The sequence below is a fragment of the Nuphar pumila genome, chromosome 5 (assembly GCF_984573655.1).
Source record: "Nuphar pumila chromosome 5, dmNupPumi1.hap1.1, whole genome shotgun sequence".
In the NCBI taxonomy this organism is placed as follows: domain Eukaryota; kingdom Viridiplantae; phylum Streptophyta; class Magnoliopsida; order Nymphaeales; family Nymphaeaceae; genus Nuphar; species Nuphar pumila.
In genome coordinates this window covers 61,495,295-61,509,634 of record NC_143253.1, presented here as the reverse complement: position 1 = coordinate 61,509,634, position 14,340 = coordinate 61,495,295, and the positions used below count along the sequence as shown (strand labels likewise).

General features: G+C 40.0%; 1 protein-coding gene across 1 annotated transcript; it reads right to left on the bottom strand.

Annotated features, from left to right (window-relative positions):
* Nucleotides 1-11,482: 11,482 nt before the first annotated feature.
* Nucleotides 11,483-14,033, bottom strand: LOC149837693 (uncharacterized). The gene is made up of 3 exons (XM_090007462.1): nucleotides 13,955-14,033; nucleotides 13,749-13,878; nucleotides 11,483-11,665 (listed from the first exon to the last, which is right to left on the bottom strand). The coding sequence occupies exons 1-3, from the start codon at nucleotides 14,031-14,033 to the stop codon at nucleotides 11,566-11,568; spliced, it is 309 nt and encodes a 102-aa protein (XP_089863588.1). The 3' UTR covers nucleotides 11,483-11,565.
* Between the last annotated feature and the right edge of the window lie 307 nt (nucleotides 14,034-14,340).

The following is a 14,340-nucleotide window of genomic DNA, read 5'->3' as shown; positions in this document are numbered from 1 at the left end:
ATTTGATTTTATATAATATGATAATATGTCTTCTTGAAAAATGTTATATTATGACTGGATATGTTTTGCCATATATCTAACGAGTATTTGATTCAAGGATATCTCACTCAAAAAGGATGGAGACCTTCTGTTCAAGTACAACTATGATGCAATCATACTCCTTGAAGAAAAAGCTTGATGAGCCATGCATTCCTAAAGACCATCTAAAGAGATCGGCTACCTCATGTTGAAGATTTTTTTCTTCTTTAGAGTCATATGTAACAGAACCTTCAGAAGCATGCATATTGCATATTGCATATTACATACTCATTCATAAAAACTATGTCATAAAAGTATACGATAATTTCAAAAAGCACCTTTTTGAAAACCAATAATTGTACCTTCTTACAAACCTTTATGGAAAAGGTATTTTGACATGATATAATTCATGATTTCAAAAAGCAATAATTATACCCTCTATCATATACAAGACAACTTGAAAAGTAATGATTTTAAAAGTAGGAAAAAGACAAAACATGGAAATCGGCTACACAAAGAAAAACAAATATAATACTTGTTGAAAAGACTTTAGTTACCTTTTTAAAAGAAATGATTTCAAATGTGTAGGAAAAAGACAAAACATGGAAATCGGCTACACAAAGAAAAACAAATATAATACTTGTTGAAAAGACTTTAGTTACCTTTTTAAAAGAAATGATTTCAAATGTGTAGGAAAAAGACAAAACATGGAAATCGGCTACACAAAGAAAAACAAATATAATACTTGTTGAAAAGACTTTAGTTACCTTTTTACAAACCCATAGAATGTCGACTTACTTGAAGTCATCATTCTCTTTGTATAGCATTAAATACCTCATGAAGAAATCCTTGTTAATATCCATCTCAAGAATGTCGACTTGTTTAAAGTCTTCACTCTCTCTGTAGACATTGAAAAACACATCATAAAGAAAACTCTTGATATGACTATGTACAAATAAATATCTCAAAGCATTTATTGTACTTACACTCATTTAAAGTAAAAAAGTACTTATGTACCACAAATCATTAATTAGGATAAAGACAAAACTACATGACAACCTACAATCCAACGTTCAATGTACTATTGTAAGAAATAGACTTTTTACATAAAATATATATTACCTAAATTATCACAACGACTATTGTACCCTATATTTTACTTTTATGGAAAGAAGACTTTCGAAAATCCATAAATCTGGTTTTTGAAATGACATGACATTTCACATCTCAAAAAGACTACGATTTCAAATAAGTAACGACTACTTTTGTAAAGCTATATAAACACACTCAAATAAACTATTCTGATATGGAATGGATATGTGAGCTTACAACGAGAAAAAATCCTATTCGATATTTGAAAGAGAGCCTAGAAAAAGAAAGAGAAAAGAAAGAGAAAAAGTCAAGAATAGCTCTTTGACAAAGAGTATCTTCTGAGTGAAAAGAACAGAACATTCTGAGAATCCTTCATTCGTGCATTCATATCATTCTGAAGGTTCTATAAGAAGTATTGTAACTTTCTGTTATTCACTGTATTCCTTCTTTGTTGAAAGAAGTAGACCTCTTAGAAAGAAGGTGTTGCCCTTCTCTGTTGAGAGAAGAAGACCTCTGTGAAAGAGGGTGTTGTCCTTCTCTGTTGAGAGAAGAAGACCTCTGTGGAAGAGGGTGTGCCCCTTCTCTGTTGAGAGAAGAAGACCTTTGAGGAAGAGGGTGTTGTACTATTTATCCGGTGACTCAGATGTTATAGTGGAAAGCTCAAGTGGTTTGCTTGGGGACTGGATGTAGGTCAGGGTTTTGACCAAACCAGTATATATTCTGTGTTTATGTGTTGTGCCTTTTATTGCATCATATTTTTAATTTATCGATCTGTTTAGTAATTCCCTATTCACCCCCCTCTAGTGGAATTTCAGAGGCAGCCATGGACCTCTCATCCTACTCATCGTAGTACGCAACGTACCTGTTCGAAAGTACAACCACGATGAGAGGGGCATTGTAAGACCCACAATTTTTCAGAAAAATTCTGAATAAAATTCATGAGGCATTTACTGGTAAAACTGACATTTTTTCTCAGAATGCGAAACAAATCAATTCCTGCGAGCCAGTTATACTTAAGATATTCGTCGCTTTGCGAATAATTGCTCAAACACTCTGGAAGCCATAACTTCCTACCTGAACGAAATCAAAAGATTTCCTTGAGCCAACTTTTTTAGTTACGTCAATACGAAGAGAATGGCGTACTCAGAATTTTTCAAAAAAAAATCACTGAAAACCCAAAATTTTTGCGGGTCCCACAAAAATGTTGGTGGGACCCACAAAAATATTTCTCAAAAAATATTCTAGAATATTCTAGAGCCTTTCAACACCTTCCAGGACCTTCCATGGAAGGAATTTCTAAAAAGCCAATGGGCATTTAAGTAAATGGGATTGCTTAGGGGCTAAACAACCTCCCCTATAAATAGAGGAGCCCCCCTTTAGGAAAAATCGCCAACCCCCCTTCTCTCTCTAAGCTCTCTCTCTCTCTAGAACCTCCCCTACCTAGCCCAATAGGTCTGAGCCTACCTGACCTGGTCTAAGCCTACTTGATCTGGTCTTAGCTTGCCTGACCTGGTCCTAACCCACCTGACCTAGGTCTGAACCTACCTGACCTAGTTCAAACCAAGTTGACTTGACTTGAACCTAGTTAGGTTTGAAGTCAAAGTCCTTTTTCGTCCAAAGTTCAGAGTTAATCTTTTTTTAAGTCGGACCTCGTTCGAAGCATCAAAGCATTTCAGAGTCATTTCTTTCTCAAATCGAAGTAAGTTTGCTTTGTTAATCCATCTCCCTCAAGTATTTGATTGTTTGTATATATAGCATATACTTTCTGAAGTAGTATCTTGCTTTAGTTCTTGGTTGAGCCCCTTTTAGACACTTCGGTGTTCACCTTCTCGCCTCGTAACTATCATCAGATATATATGTTCAAATACGCAATATATGCATTCTTCAAAATGGTATCTCGCCTTAGTTCTTGGTTGAGCCCTTCAGAACACTTCGGTGTTCACCCATTCGCCTCGTAACTATCGTTGGATGCGGATCTAGGTGTATATCTGCTGATTCTGCTGACACGTCTTATATCGCACAGGCTATGTAATTTACCTTTGCCGTTGCGTCGTATGATGCCAAGGCTACTGCTTTCTGCTATTTTCGATTATGCATTTACTTACGCCATCGTGTTGAATGACACCAAGGCTCCTGCTTTCTGCAAATATATATATATATATATATATATATATAATATTTCGTTCAGTTACACACCCTGAACAATAGTATATCATTTCCTTACGTCGCCGCTATATAAAGCACATGCTTATGCTTATACTACATATATGACGCGTAAATGAGCATTTAAATGAAGATCAACTCCAAATCGCCAATGTGATTCCCTTACCGCTCCTCGTTCAAGATTTTACTTGACGAATGAAGCCCCTATTGGAAAGGCTTCGTTTTTTGGCAAAATGCTCTTTACGTAAAGACTAAGTCAATTACGTATGGCCTGGCTATGGCCCAGGGTTCCTGCAACCTTGATGGATGCAAGGTACGCACAACGATGCACATCCATTTATCGAGTTGAGCATAGCGATTTTTTGCCAAAGAGGGAAGATGTTGCTGAAATAGATAAAAGAAACACACGCTTTCTCCATTAAAGAGAGAAAGTGTTGCTGAAATTTCTGAAGAAGCTAAGAATAGCTCAGAAAGACGATAGCAGGGTACTCTGTCTTACAACAGAGTGCTACCCAGTTCAGGAAATGCTTTCTACATCGTAGAAAGGATCGTCGCCCTACTGCAGATAGAGCAGGGGAGGTGCTGACGAAATGGTTGGCAGAAGAGCTGCCGAAACTAGTTGAACGCCATAATGATGTCCGTTGATGGAACGGTGTTAGAACGGCTCGTATCCCTGTGCCTGCGAGGGCACCTTGCTCGTAAGGGCCGCTGAGCTAGAGTAGAGGTCACCTTAACCAGGTTTGGACTCGTTGCGTAAAAATACGCCGAGCAGTCGATCAATTTAGATCGAGTCATATACATGCTCATTGAGAACATTTATGCAATCAGATTCGTAAGGGCCGAAGAGCCAGAGTGTGTTGTTTTCACTCAAAGAGGTGTGATGCTCGTGGTGGCCGTAGTGCCAAGAGCGGTGTTCTGCATGCATATGAATAAGACTTAAGGTCGCACATACCCCGCGGTTGAAAATCGTGTTAGGGGTACCCTCTCAGTTAATGATTGTGTTGGGGCAGACTGAATGGGGTCGGGTACATACTCCCGTAGTGCTGAGGCATGCGCTGCCTAAATGGCATGCAAATATCTGTCCAAGTAATTGTAAGACTGGCAGACTCCTTCAAAAATTATGCTCACTGTGGAATGACAGTGATGGTACAACCTTGAGTGACACGTATTTTACTTTGGACCTGATTGAGTCCACGATGGCTTTAGTCACTCATGGGTTTTGGGGTCGTGGTTATCCTTAAGATCTAAGGATTGAACCCAACTACTGCAAGTAGAGGATGCATCCAAATATGGGCCTAGTAGGGTTCTCCCAGTTGAAACACACTGCCCTACTATGGATAGGGTCAACATGCCTCTGGGGTATCTAAAATACATAGAATAATCAACCCCCAGAACGTCGAGTTGATGCCTGGACAATTGCTTCGCCTACGTACCAAGGGTGGAAGAGGTTAAATATCGAAATAATGCATTAGCTCTAGGTTCAGCAGTGCTTGAATGTATGAGTGGATGGATGTTGTTGAGTCAGTCCTGCATAACCTTTGTGAAGGTGTCATGATCGGTATACGACTGGACCGACTGGGCAAAGACCCTTGTTGTATCTGCACGACTAAGTAAAGCTCAAGGAGTTGTCCTTAGATGCGTGGGATACAGATGTATCAAGTATGAAGACTTGAGCTAGACATCCTTTTGAGACCCAGAAGAGGTCAAAGCTAAGTTGTGGAGACTTAAGCGGTTATTTAAATCACAGCCTTGAAGAGGCTTGCTCTAAGTCATGAAGACTCGAGCGGATGTTCAAATCATAGCTCTGAGGAGGCTCTTGCGATATATGCTAAGTCATGGAGGCTTGAGCGTCGTTATTACGAATTGTGACCCTGAGTGGTCAACACATTGCTTGAGTTGAATAGACATATGATTGTTTGCTTACCCGACCATCAGTAATTCTGACTCCGTTTAATGGGGATTTCAGACGTTGGACCGGCATGGCGATATGTGGAGCAAGGCGGCATCGAGTTTTAGGGTTTCTCTGGACAAAGTTGTATTGCTTCCTTTTATTGAACCCATATTGTTTTTTCAAGCAGTGATGTAATACACATGTGGTTTTCGATAAAATGGAACACTTCGGTGGTCAATGAGTTGCTTGGCCACATACCTGTAACGTGATCAGAGTTTTCTAAAACTGACGACTCATTATCATCTGATTCCGCTGCTAAAAGTTTTTCTAAGTTCCGCTGCAAAGAAAAAAAAATTCATGAAAATTTTAACTTAGCTTTTTTTTGGAAATTTGGGGCGTTACAAAATTGGTATCAGAGCATGTGTTTGAGAAACCTGGTTCAAGATCCGTCGTGTTCACAATATCACACTGTAAGTATACATTTTATACTTTTGTTCTAATCTGGGTGTATTTTTGTATAGATGGCAACTCATGACTCGTGCGGTTATTGTTGTCGTTGCAAGTTCATGCACAATGAGTGGATATGCCCGTTTGAAGTCCAAGACTGCCAGTTTTGTGGCGAGGATGAGCATTCCACCAACGAATGTCAAAGGAAATATACCGCCGATATGGGTCGGCGGGCATCAAAGGGTCTTAAGGATGAGACTTCGCGTGTCAATAGACCGCATTACTCTAGTGTTGGGAGCAACCATACCCCAACAACTTATGATGGATCACCAAGGCTGAGAGACTTTGATTTGAACTTCCTTGCAGAAGTCAATCACTCGCCAAGCTACCATCCGACATCATATACGCCAAGCTTGAATGACAGGAATGAAAGAGGAGATTCCTTTCATTCGTCGATCATAATTTCAGACTCCCAAAGTCTTGATACTGCCGATTGGGAGAGTGGACCGGCTTCCCTCATTTATCCTCAATATTCGCTTGAGAGTGCGGAAGTGCCGTCCAAGCCGATTCTGGTTGTGCCTAAACCAAGGCCATGTGGCAATAGATGAACTTTTATGAGTTCATCTTTATCAAAGAAATTCAAGTCTTAAAGAGACTGATGATGTTTTGGAGTCAATGAACTCATGTATACAGTTTCTCAACGCCTAAAGTCTGCCAATGCGGCATGACGTTTTGTTTAAGGCAATGCTTGTGTAAATGAATGTATATAAGTAAATAAAGCTTTTACTTTCTCATATACATCAAGAAACTAAAAACAAATGCTTGTGTGTGAATAGATAAATGACTCCTACCACGAGAAGAATCATGCCGAGCAAGGAGTCTCATACGCAAGGATTCCTACTGGAGACACTCAACAACTTGGTTACAGCCATTCGTGAAATGAGGCCAGAACCAGTCACACCTTGCAACGAGAACCTGGGAGGAATAACCTATGAGAAGTTTCTCAAACTGGACTCGCTAGTTTTCATCGGTAAAGCTGATCCAGAACTAGCAGATAGTTGGATCAAAGAGACTAAATGTGTCTTCCTGGTATTGGGAGTACCAGAAGAGAAAAAGACAAATTTTGGCACGTACCGATTGAAAGATAATGCACGGAAGTGGTGGGATACCACTGAGCTTATCCAGTTCGCACAAGCCAAAGTCATTCCTTGGACTGACTTTCAAAGAACTTTCATGGATAACTACTTTCCGTTGCATTCCAGAAACAAAAAGAAAATGAAATTTCGGGAGTTGGAGCAGAGCGGTATGAGTCTGATGGACTATACCACCAAATTTCAGAATCTAGAGCGCTACTGCTCTCGATTGTTCGAAACAGACCAAGAAAGGGCCGACAAATATGTGAATGGTTTGTGCGAAGGGTTGCGATCTCGAGTGATAACGAGCATGCCCTCAACTTTTCAAGCTGCGGTGGCAGCAAATTCAAAAATCCAAGAGGATTGGGCACGATCTAAAGTGATCGTGGCAAAGAAGCCCATAGTAAATGGTGAGAACCATAAAAGGACGTTCCCAAGTGGCCAGGGTTCACGACAACCCTTTCAAAAGAAGAAGTTCCAAGGTGGGAACAACACTCAACAAGTTGTAAGGCCAAGACAGAACACGACTCTGAATGGTCAACAATCCAACTTCAGTTGCCCAAAGTGTCATGTAAACCACTCCGGGAAGCCATGTCCTCGTGACATTAGTGGTTGCCTTTATTGTGGCAAGATGGGCCACTTTATAAGGGATTGCACCAAGAAGGCTGTAGATGAACAGAAGAGTAATGTTGGATCTGTCGGACCCTCTCGACAAGTGCCACAACGTTCGCAGTTCCAATGACCCTCACCTAAAGTAGAACAAAGGCATGCTGCAGGTCGTGCATATGTTGTAACAACTGAACAAGTCGAAAATGGTGACCTGATTGAAGGCACCATACCTGTTAATGGTCATGAAGCTTACGTCTTGTTTGATTGTGGTGCTACTCATACCTTTATCTCCGATGATTTCATCGAACAACTCCACACCTCGGTGCAACCGGTTGATAAAATGATTGAAGTGTATAACCCGTTGGGTTCACGCACCAAATGTATCCAGTGTGTGAAAAACTTGGATATTGAGATAGCAAGGCAACACTTGCCTACTGACGCCATCCTGATCGATATGATACAGTACAATGTTATTCTGGGAATGAATTGGTTGGCTCAGAATAATGCCAAGATTCTGTGCCGCGAGGACAGAGTGATTCTATCTCGACTCAGATTGCCTAAAATGGAATACCGATTATCCAAACCAGTTCCACAAAAAAGACTCATATCAGAACTTAAGGTACAAAAATACCTTAGGAAGGGTTGTGTGACCTTCCTGTTGAGTCTCTCGGTGGAAAAATCCAACGATCAGCCCCTTGAGAGTTTAAAAGTGGTGCGGGAGTTTCCCGATGTGTTTCATCAGGAATTGTCAGGACTTCCGTCACTTCGTGAGGTTGAATTTGGAATTCAATCCTTACCTGGAACAATGCCGATATCCAAAGCCCCTTATCGAATGGTGCCTGGTGAACTTAGTGAGATGAAATGTCAGTTGGAAGAACTGATGGAACAAGGGTTCATCCATCCGAGTGTATTACCGTGGGGAGCCCTGATGCTGTTTGTAAAGAAGAAGGATGGATCCCTTCGGTTATGCATCGATTATCGGATGCTTAACCAGACAACCGTTAAAAATAAGTATATGTTGCCTTGGATTGAGGACTTATTCGATCAGCTCAGAACAGCGAGAGTATTCTCGAAGACCGACCTCAGGTCTGGGTACCATCAGCTCAGAGTTAAGGAAGAGGATATACCTAAGACTGCCTTCAGAATGAGATATGGCCATTATGAGTTCATAGTAATGCCCTTCGGACTCACTAATGCGCCTGCTGCCTTTATGGATCCAATGAACCGGATATTCAGACCATATTTAGATAGCTTTGTCATTGTCTTCATCGATGATATTCTCGTATATTCAGAGAATGAGGAACAACACAGTGAGCACTTGAGGATCGTCCTGAAAACCCTTCAGGATAGCCAACTCTATGCTAAGTTTTCAAAATGTGAATTCTGGCTAGACAAAGTGATGTTCCTTGGCCATGTAATATCAAAGGATGGGATCGCAGTAGATCCTGCAAAGGTGAAAGTTGTGATGGACTGGAAGCAACCAGAAAATATCACTGAGGTCCGTAGCTTCCTTGGACTTGCCGGATATTATCGGAAGTTCATACAAGACTTCTCCTGAATCGTTGTACCGATGACAAAATTGTTGAAAAAGGGAGTCAAGTTCAAATGGACTGACCAGTGTAAGGAATGCTTTGAGGTTCTCAAGCAGAGGCTTACCACTGCCCATGTCCTTACCTTACCTTCTGGTTAGGGAGGCTTCGTGGCTTATACCGATGCCTCTGGAATGAGTTTGAGTTGTGTACTGATGCAAAATGGCAAACTAATCGCCTATGTGTCACATCAGTTGAGAGTACATGAGAAAAACTATCCAACCCACGACTTGGATCTTGCCGCGGTGGTGTTCACACTTAAAATCTGGCGACACTACCTGTATGGAGAGAAATTTGAGGTCATGTCGAACCATAAAAGCTTAAAATACCTCTTTTCTCAAAAAGAACTCAATATGCGACAACGACGATGGCTAGAATTCCTTAAAGACTATGAATTCACACTTTCCTATCACCCTGGAAAGGCGAATGTTGTAGCAGATGCCCTTAGTCGCAAGACTGTTGGCACTCTGGCAAGCCTCACCGGACAATAGAAACAGCTGGAGGATTTTGTCAGCTGGAAGCCATTCCTGGCTGATCCAGGAAAGATTTGATTGTCATGCCTGACGATCCATATCGAGATCCTCGATCGCATTGTAGTCGAATAGTTCAAGGACCCGCACTACTTGGAATTAAAAGCTCGTGCTGAAAAGAATGATACTTTCTTTCATTTGTAAGAAGATAGAGGAATATGGATGGAAGAAAGAATTTGGGTTCCAAATAACCCTGAGCTCAGAAGAGAAGTACTCCAGGATGCTTATAATAGCAAGTACACTATCCACCCTGGAGGTACAAAAATGTTCCAAAACTTACAGAGAAAGTACTGGTGGAGGGGTATGAAACGTGATGTGGCTACGTTTGTCTCAAAGTGTTTGATCTGCCAGCAAGTTAAAATCGAACATCAACGACCTGGTGGGAAAATGCAACGGATCAAGATTCTAGAATGGAAATGGGAAGGCATTACGATGGATTTCATCGTTGGATTGCCTTGATCCAAGAGACAACATGACTCAATTTGGGTGATCATGGACAGACTCACCAAGTCTGATCACTTTCTGCCAATTTACGTTCAGGAAATCGTCAGACTCCATGGAGTGCCGATATCGATCATATTTGATCGTGACCCGAAGTTCACCTCTCACTTCTGGGAACAACTTCAGAAAGCCCTGGGGAAAAAACTCAAGTTCAATACAGTTTTCCACCCCCAGACAGATGGGCAGTCTGAGCGAACCATACAGACTCTCGAAGATATGTTGAGAGCCTGTATGCTGGAATGGAAGGGTGATTGGGATTCCCATCTAGCGTTGGCTGAATTTGCTTATAATAATAGCCACCACGCTAGCATTGGGATGGCACCGTATGAAGCGTTGTACGGGCGACACTGTCAATCACCAATCCATTGGGGTGAAGTGGGTGAGCGAACCTTGGACTCGCCCATTGTGTTGCAGCACTATACTGAGCAGGTCCACATGATAAAAAAGAAGCTACTGACTGCTTAGAGTCGACATAAGAGCTACGCAGATCAACGACGTAGGGAGCTCACTTTTGCGGTTGGAGATAAGGTTTTTATCAAGGTCTTTCCAACCAAGAGTGTGTTTCATTTTGAAAAGAAGGGGAAGCTCAACCCCAGATTCGTTGGTCCCTTCAAAATTTTGAACCGGATCGGAGAGACTGCCTACTGAGTAGCATTGTCACCACAATACGCGCAAATACATGATGTATTTCACATATCAATGCTTAGGAAGTATGTTCATGATCCTTCTCACGTCATTCAACATGAAGATATTGACATACGAGAAGACATGACGGTGGAGGAAAGGCCAGTAGAGATCATAGATCGACGGGAGCAAGTGCTAAGAACGAAGGTCATTCCACTTGTGAAGGTGAAATGGCAACATCATGGAATAGATGATTGTACTTGGGAGCCCGAATCTGATATGAGGGATAAGTATCCTGAACTCTTCACTTTGTACTCTTAACTGAATTTCGCGGATGAAATTTCTTTAAGGGGGTAATGATGTAAGACCCACAATTTTTCAGAAAAATTCTGAATAAAATTCATGAGGCATTTACTGATAAAAATAACATTTTTTCTTAGAATCACTACAACAAAGCAGTAGATTAGCGACGACCACATTCCGTCGCTAATCCGTCGCTAACCATGTTAGCGACGGATTAGCGACAACGCGGCGACAGTATGCTTACGTCGCGAATATTTCGACGCTAACTGGCGACGGAATAATTCCATCGCCAAGTCCGTCGCTAATTGCGACGGAATAACGAGCGCTATATTCCGTCGCCAATCCGCCGGTACTAAACGGCGACCACGGCGTGGCGACGGATTTAATTCTGTCGCTAAGCCGTCGCTAGATTAATATGAATAGCGACGGAATCATCCGTCGCAAAAACGAAAAAAAAAAAAAATATTTAAAAATTAATTACCGAGAACTGTACAATTTATATTTCCTGTACAATTTATATTTCTTGTAAATAAAAAACAAACCACACAAAAAAAATCATATAACAAGTATCTATAATAATTAATCGTTCCACCTTAAAACTAAGAAGTTTAATTATTTACAATTCAACAATTACAATTAGGAAAAATAAAAAAAATAGAACTTCTTCAACACAGTCCTCTAATCATCGCCAAGATTTTGTGCGTCTTCTTGTTCATTGTCTTTATCTGTCCCTTCAGCTCCACTACCCTGATTATCGCTAGCAGCCTACACAAGAAAAGAACAGTCAGTATTGATAAACAAAATATAATGAAATAAATTACACACTATATGTGATTCTATCATGTGCTCATGTGTGATCTAAGGCAATAAAAAAACTCTATATGTGATTCTATCATGCTCATATGTGTGCTAAGGCAGTCAAAAAATTGAATATGTGATTATAGCATGTTCATATGTGTTCTAAGGCATATAAAAAAACTCTATATGTGATTCTACCATGCTCAGATGTGCTTTAAGGCAGGCAAAAAACTATATATGTGATTCGATCATGCTCGTATGTGTGCTAAGGCGGTAAAAAAATTGAATATGTGAATATAGCATGCTCATATGTGCTCTAAGGCAGGCAAAGCCAAAAATTTTATATGTGATTCTATCATAAATGATATATAACATGTTCATATGTGTTCTAAGGCAGTTAAAAAACTCTATATGTTATTATAGCATGTTCATATGTGTGCTAAGGCAGTCAAAAAACAGAATATGTGATTATAATATGCTCATATGTGTTCTTAGGCAGTAAAAAAACTGAATATGTGATTATAGCATGCTTATGTGTTCTAATGCAATCAAAAAAACTTTATATGTGATTCTATCATGCTCATATGTGCTCTAAGACAGACAAAAAGTTAAATATATATATATATGTGATTCTATCATGCTCATATGTGTGCTAAGGCAGTAAAAAAATTGAATATGTGATTATAGCATGTTCATATGTGTTCTAAGGCATCTAGAAAAACTCTATATGTGATTCTACCATGCTCAGATGTGCTTTAAGACAGTCAAAAAAACTATATATGTGATTATACCTGAGAGGGACCTGAAATCAAAGATCCCCTATCCTGAACAGCGGCCTTGATCTCATTTCGGAGAAAGGGGGCGACGGTGTATTGGAAGTAGTTATTCAGTGATTCATTAATGATCTCGCGTACATCATCACCAGAAAGAATAGTCGACTGCTTGGAGCTTATGTCGGCGCAAGAAGTTGGTGAGCCGTAACTGGAAGAACCAATAACTGGTGAAGTGTTCATATTACTCCCAAACCCGAATACGCGACCTTTTTTGGGTTCACCTGCTGCAGTCACCCATGCTGTAGGATCAAATGATGGATGCTGAGTAGCGTCTTCGCCATATCGCTCCACCATTTGTTGCTCATATGCCTCCTACAAAATAATGTTTAAAGTATTCATTAATAATTAATGATAACATTATGATGACTTGCATATATATTGCAATGATTATTAATAGAATTAATACATACCGTTGTCGTTCTCGCCTTCTCTAATACGAAGACTCCCGTGGTCTTCCGTTTATGTGTTTCTACAAACACATCCTTATATGGTACACTGCCTCCTTTTTCTGCTTCCTGCGAAGTTAAATGACAAAAGATTTAGTACACAAATTTGCAATAATACTTATAAAATTAATATTATATATTGATGAGTTACCATTTTCTTTAGGTGGCTCCCAAATGTCTTAGATCCACCTGTGTGTAGATGGGCTTCGGGCATCTTCGATCGATTTTGTGAAGCCTTCGCAGAGCGATTTTTAAATGCATCTCCCGCCCACATATCGCACATTTCATCCCAGTAATCTCTCCTGATAGTAATAGGACCATGACCCTTCCACAGTAATGGATCATCTACTACGCCAGATGCTTTTTTTGCTGCAGTCTTCATAGTGTGCAGCATGTCTGCAAATCGATTGGCAGCCACCTTCTGCCACACCTTCCTTGCATCATTTTCTTCTACCGTAGTTGCAAAGCGATTCGAAGCCTACAAATATTTTCAGAAAGTTAGTAGACATTGCTTAAATAAATTAAATATGAAACACATTAACTATGAGGAACAACTGTATACCATGAATGAGGACCACAATCTGTCTAACACCTCCTTTGGGTACTCTTTCCATTGAGCAACTGGTCCTGGTAGATGTTGAAGAAGTGAATTCCTAATCTCCCGTACTACTTCTTGTGGCTCAAACCTCGTGCTGCACATGAATTGTTACACAGTAAATATCAATATAAAATATTTAAAAGATATGCAATAATTGAAAACAAAATACTTACGGTCGATTATCGATATACACTATTCGAATGAGTCTTCTTGTGCCAGCCTGAGAAGACCCTGTTTCCTGTGTTGGCTGTTGACTTGTGCGATCAACTGGTGTAGGTGGGTCGTGTACAGGCGCAACATCATCTGTAAAAAAATACACACCAAGTTCTCAGAATGTGCATTTGAACTAATCAAGCATCTAATTAGTTATATGATATACCTATCACAGGAGCCCGTGAAGATGAAGGTTGAGCCTGGCTACTACTGGATGAGCGACCACTATAACCTCCACGAACCATATTCTAACAAATAACATATGTCATACAATACATTCAAATAATTCACATCAAGTATTACAATGCATTCAAGTCATTCACATCAAGCATTGCAATGCATTCAAATAATTCAAATCATTGACATCAAGTATTGCACTAATTCAAATCATTCGTTAATTGCATAAATTATAATACATTCAGATAATTGAAATCATTCACATCAAGTATTACAATGCATTCGAATCATTCGTATCAAGTATTACAATACATTGAAATAAAATTTTTAATCATTCACACCAAGTATTGCAATACAACTCACATCAAGTATTAC

Coding starts and splice junctions, on each gene's coding strand:
- LOC149837693 (XM_090007462.1), bottom strand. CDS start 14,033: ATGGTTCGTGGAGGTTATAGTGGTCGCTCATCCAGTAGTAGCCAGGCT. Junction 13,879..13,954: donor TTCACGGGCTCCTGTGATAG/GTATATCATATA, acceptor ATTTTTTTACAG/ATGATGTTGCGCCTGTACAC. Junction 11,666..13,748: donor GTGTATATCGATAATCGACC/GTAAGTATTTTG, acceptor TTTCTTGTGTAG/GCTGCTAGCGATAATCAGGG.